The following is a 4,385-nucleotide window of genomic DNA, read 5'->3' as shown; positions in this document are numbered from 1 at the left end:
TTAATCGATAATTAACAATACCGATGGTGCTTTCGATACTCGATTGTTTTTCCACTTGCGATAGTATCGACTTTACACTATCGATAGTGGATATAATCGATGTTTTTAACTCAGCCCTTAGCACTTTGACTCGGACCTTAGCACTTTGACTAGCCTTAGCACTTCCAATTTGGTGTATGTTTTTGCTAAGCCAGCCAAGACTTCAACCCAATCATAACAAAGGCGCGTAAATTGATTTAATTTTTACTTTGTGGCGCAAATTTAAGCTGAATATATGTAATCAATATTAAACCAAGCCACCGTGGCCAAGTATTTTATTATAAATTTAAATTATTTAAAGTATGGCATAAATATATATAATAATTTTTAGTCATGTTTGAGTCTTGTCTGTTGATTTTCCAATTTTAGGAATGAAAAATTTGCTGAGATTCTGTTGACGTAGACATGAAACAAAATACTTAATCAATTATCTATTATCATTGTTATGTATTTTAAAAATATTTAAAAATAAAGCATAGCAATTTCAGTAATCGAACCTTGTTTTAATTTTATCTTTACGATAAAGAACTAAAACTATCAACTAAAAAGAAAAAAGAACAACAGTTCCTAAAATACTAGTAAAATTTTTGAATTTACTTAAAATAAAATACTACTACTATTTCAGTTTAAACATTTTTCAAAGTTTTTAATGTGCGTCCTTAAATATATAATTCAACTTAAAATTTATTAAGCATGCATAATTTTAACCCATTTAAACCAATTATATCGGGCGTTGGGTCTAACGACTTTTTGATACGATTCACTTACCCCGCAACATTTGATTCGACAACATCAAACAATGACCCTCGTGATGTATCAGTTCTGCCGAGGGTTCAAATTGTTAATCCTATTGAGTTCTCTGATAGCTGCCGAGGTAAGTTTTGCTGTTGTTAGACGAATATATTCAAAAATTCCCTTAAATCCATTTTCCACCTGTTCCTTAGAATCGACATCTTTCGCTCAAATGGGATACCATAGAATGCCATACACATCCAAGTTACGTGACCGATTTCAAATGTTTGATTATACAGCCAAGGCGATCGGTATTGAGTATTGAACTAACTTTGCTGGAAGATCTCAGTTCGGTTGAAACATACACATTGGTGTCAACGAAATATAAATCATCTCCTCATTATCGAAAACTTTTTGATATCACTTTCGATGGTTGTCGTGTCATAGCAGATGTGGCCCAAAGCGCCTTGGTAACAAAAATATACAAGGCTGTTATACAATCCAGTAATCAGCCACGCAAATGCCCCATAAAAAAGGTTTGTTTTTTTTTTTATAAATCAAATAATTATCCGATTAAATTATATTTTTGGTTATCTTTTTAGGGTCTCATCTATTATCGAAATATAAACATAGAAGATGTGTTACCCTCTTTTATGCCAGTTAGCAATTTATTGGTGCAAGTGACTTTCTCTAATATAAAAGAATATTATTTAAATGTTACACTTAAGGGAAAAATATTACAAAATTAAAAACTAGCAAAATAAATCATTAGAAACTACAGGTAATTTGTGTTGTTGTTATTCAAGCAGAACCAGACGCTGCGTGGTTCCATTTAAAAATCAATTACCAAAAATTCTATAAATATGTAATTAGCCATGAAAATTTTAGGTATATATTTCAATGTTATAATTAGTCAAAGCGAATATAGATTTTAACCAGCAACAAATTAAGACATCAAAAACATGGAGGGATACCAGCTGTTACTATTGATTTTAATACATTTTTTGATCCTTTTCAAACCGAATCATTCTGCCAGGGTGCGTACATTTTTAAGCGTTCTATGTTCAAATGTTTAATCTCTTTTAACATTTTTAGGCTAAGCAACGCTTAGGTCTTGAATGGAAAACATTTACGTGTCTGGGAAATCCAAAGATTGTGGAATCTCATAATTGTTATATTCTAGATTCCGACAAATCTTTAATTACTGCCGAAGTGAAGTATACACAGGACTTTGATCGTTTTAATGCCACATTTCGTTTATCGATGCCACGACCGCCCTTTAACGAATATCACAAACTGATCGATGTGAGTTTTGATGTATGTCAATTCTTTAAGGGATCACATCGTCATAAGTTCATAGCGATTACATATAAAAGTATGGCCAAACATAGCAATATGCCAATGAAATGTCCCCAACTTAAGGTAAGTGCCCAATATATCTTAATTTCATTGAGAAAATAACATTTTCTTCTGGTTTAGGGTTTTTATTTCTTTCGCAATATCAGCATTGGCGAGAATTTGCCAGCTTTTCTACCCGAAACTGATTTTAAAATCGAATTCAATTTCTTTACACCAACTTCAACTGTTTTGAATACAACTTTAACCGGACGTTTGTCTGAGGGAGTCAGAAAAGGACGAATCGTTTAATATTTAATATAAAATATAATATAAACTTACTTATGCATTTTTGGGAAAATAAAGTTGCTATATCTATCAATGGGAATGACGTTCTCTTTGTTTATATACTTTATGCTAATCAGCTTTTATCTCAAGCGGCTTTTTTTTGGTATATAATAAAATAAATGAATATTTAAATATATTTGGTTTGAACTGTGAAACTGACCAATTTAAAATTATAATTTAGCATATATTAGACCATATAAAGATGCGCTTATTGTCTTCTTAGTGCTAATTTATGAACTATAAAATTATACCATCATTGTAATGCTAAAACTAGTTGGGAATTACAGCTAGATGCAATGAAAAATGAAAACAACAGCTTGCAGGAAACTACAAATTATAAATTAATCAACTAAGAGTCACGCTTTATTATCTTTAGAGAGACAAGTTGGAGTTTTTTGACTAAAGTTACAGAAATTTCAATATTTAAGGACTTCAATTTTAAACTTTTGCAACCTTTTACAATTTCAAACATTCCAATGAGAACTCACGGATTAGAAATATACATAGCATTACGTTTCTAAAGAATTAACTCTATTCTTTGTTTATTGATATGATTTGACTGAGTCTTTAAACACATTTCTATATCTCATGTCGCATGTCTCATGTGATATTTATGTCAATTTACGAGTCAACTAGAAGATTCTAAGTAATGACAAGAAAATTTCACAACATTTCAGTCAAGCAGCTAAAATTTATGGCCAATTGATTAAGCTCCCACCTCTCCTCCTGCCCACAGTTGGCACTAAAACCAGTCCATGAGAGAAGAAGATGGAGATGTAACACTAACAAACACACTAACATTAGTTACTCCAAGCAAATGTCAAATGGTTTCTCATAAGAACAGCAAAATAACAACAAGCCCACAGCTAAATCAATTGACATTTACCGCTGTTATTTCTCCCATTTTTTGCTCGATGTTGTTGTTGTAATCTTTTGACCAAAAACCAAAACCCATTTTCCGTAAGCCAAAACCAACTAAGATGGAAAAAAATTAGGTCAGTTTATGCGAGTTGTGATAACCTTGCCAAGGCTTTCGTTTTCATTTCCATTTCATGCTGACGCCGAGCTGGTTACCAGGAAAATTGCACAACTCAAAAACAAAAAAAAAAAGTGACTCACGACAGCAGCAAAAAGAAAAATAATAATAATAAAAAATAAACCTGCCCCAATGTAGGCTTGGTTCGCTTCAGTTTTGTCTCACTTTGTGGGTGCGGAAAACGCAGACGAGCACTTCAAATTGATGGCTCTAAAGTTGCTGCAACACGAGTTTTTTGGCCGGCCCGGTAAATCTCTCGGTCTGTAAAAGTTATTGAACTCTATGAAAAGTGTTTTTGTTATTCATATCTAACAAAAGGTATTAGTAAAAATATTAATTTTCCAAGATACATAATTAGAAATATTGGCCTCATTTTCAAAAAAACACAATGAAGCGAGAAAAACGCTTCATCTACCTATTACAACAGTTTTCATTTCAATTTCTGATTGACCTCAATAGATCTTCATTGCTGTAGCAATTACAAGAATTCAAAAAAAAACAAAATTTTTACATTAAGTCGACTTCTAGATTCTCAGTACCAAATATAGTGGAAATATATATCCTCTTCCCCAGGAAAAGCGACAATTTTTCAATTGTTTTTTTTTAGTTTTTTTTTCATTAGAAAAATTGAAAATGAAAACTTTGACACACTCTGATCAAAAAAGATTTCTGCAATATTAATATACCCTATTACCATGCTTCACAGGGTATTGAAAACTAAATCCATGCATCTTCTTTTGCAAAACTTTAAACTATTTTGCAGATACAAAGAGATAGAGAAAGAGAGAGAGAGGGAGAGGGAGAGGGTTAGCTGTAGCTAGAGCGAGAGCGATCTGCATTTGGCCACGACAACCTAGCCAAGAAAAACTCGTTCTGGCACTACTGGGTTTCTAAA

At 32.2% G+C, this 4,385-nt stretch overlaps 2 protein-coding genes across 2 annotated transcripts; both read left to right on the top strand.

Moving 5' to 3' along the window:
* Positions 1-838: 838 nt before the first annotated feature.
* On the top strand, positions 839-1,520 carry LOC26528865. Its single transcript, XM_015178874.1, has 3 exons — positions 839-913; positions 984-1,307; positions 1,374-1,520. Exons 1-3 carry the CDS (start codon positions 839-841, stop codon positions 1,518-1,520), a joined length of 546 nt encoding a protein of 181 aa, XP_015034360.1.
* Positions 1,521-1,733: 213 nt separating this feature from the next.
* Positions 1,734-2,418, top strand: LOC111519864. The gene is made up of 3 exons (XM_023182184.1): positions 1,734-1,808; positions 1,867-2,193; positions 2,251-2,418. The coding sequence occupies exons 1-3, from the start codon at positions 1,734-1,736 to the stop codon at positions 2,416-2,418; spliced, it is 570 nt and encodes a 189-aa protein (XP_023037952.1).
* The last annotated feature ends 1,967 nt before the right edge of the window (positions 2,419-4,385 follow it).

The sequence above is a fragment of the Drosophila willistoni genome, assembly GCF_018902025.1.
Source record: "Drosophila willistoni isolate 14030-0811.24 chromosome 2L unlocalized genomic scaffold, UCI_dwil_1.1 Seg196, whole genome shotgun sequence".
Classification (NCBI taxonomy): domain Eukaryota; kingdom Metazoa; phylum Arthropoda; class Insecta; order Diptera; family Drosophilidae; genus Drosophila; species Drosophila willistoni.
Note: the sequence above shows the minus strand (reverse complement) of the source record. Positions and strands in the feature narration are given on the sequence as shown.

Coding starts and splice junctions, on each gene's coding strand:
- LOC26528865 (XM_015178874.1), top strand. CDS start 839: ATGACCCTCGTGATGTATCAGTTCTGCCGAGGGTTCAAATTGTTAATC. Junction 914..983: donor GTTCTCTGATAGCTGCCGAG/GTAAGTTTTGCT, acceptor CCTGTTCCTTAG/AATCGACATCTTTCGCTCAA. Junction 1,308..1,373: donor GCAAATGCCCCATAAAAAAG/GTTTGTTTTTTT, acceptor TTATCTTTTTAG/GGTCTCATCTATTATCGAAA.
- LOC111519864 (XM_023182184.1), top strand. CDS start 1,734: ATGGAGGGATACCAGCTGTTACTATTGATTTTAATACATTTTTTGATC. Junction 1,809..1,866: donor AACCGAATCATTCTGCCAGG/GTGCGTACATTT, acceptor TAACATTTTTAG/GCTAAGCAACGCTTAGGTCT. Junction 2,194..2,250: donor TGAAATGTCCCCAACTTAAG/GTAAGTGCCCAA, acceptor CTTCTGGTTTAG/GGTTTTTATTTCTTTCGCAA.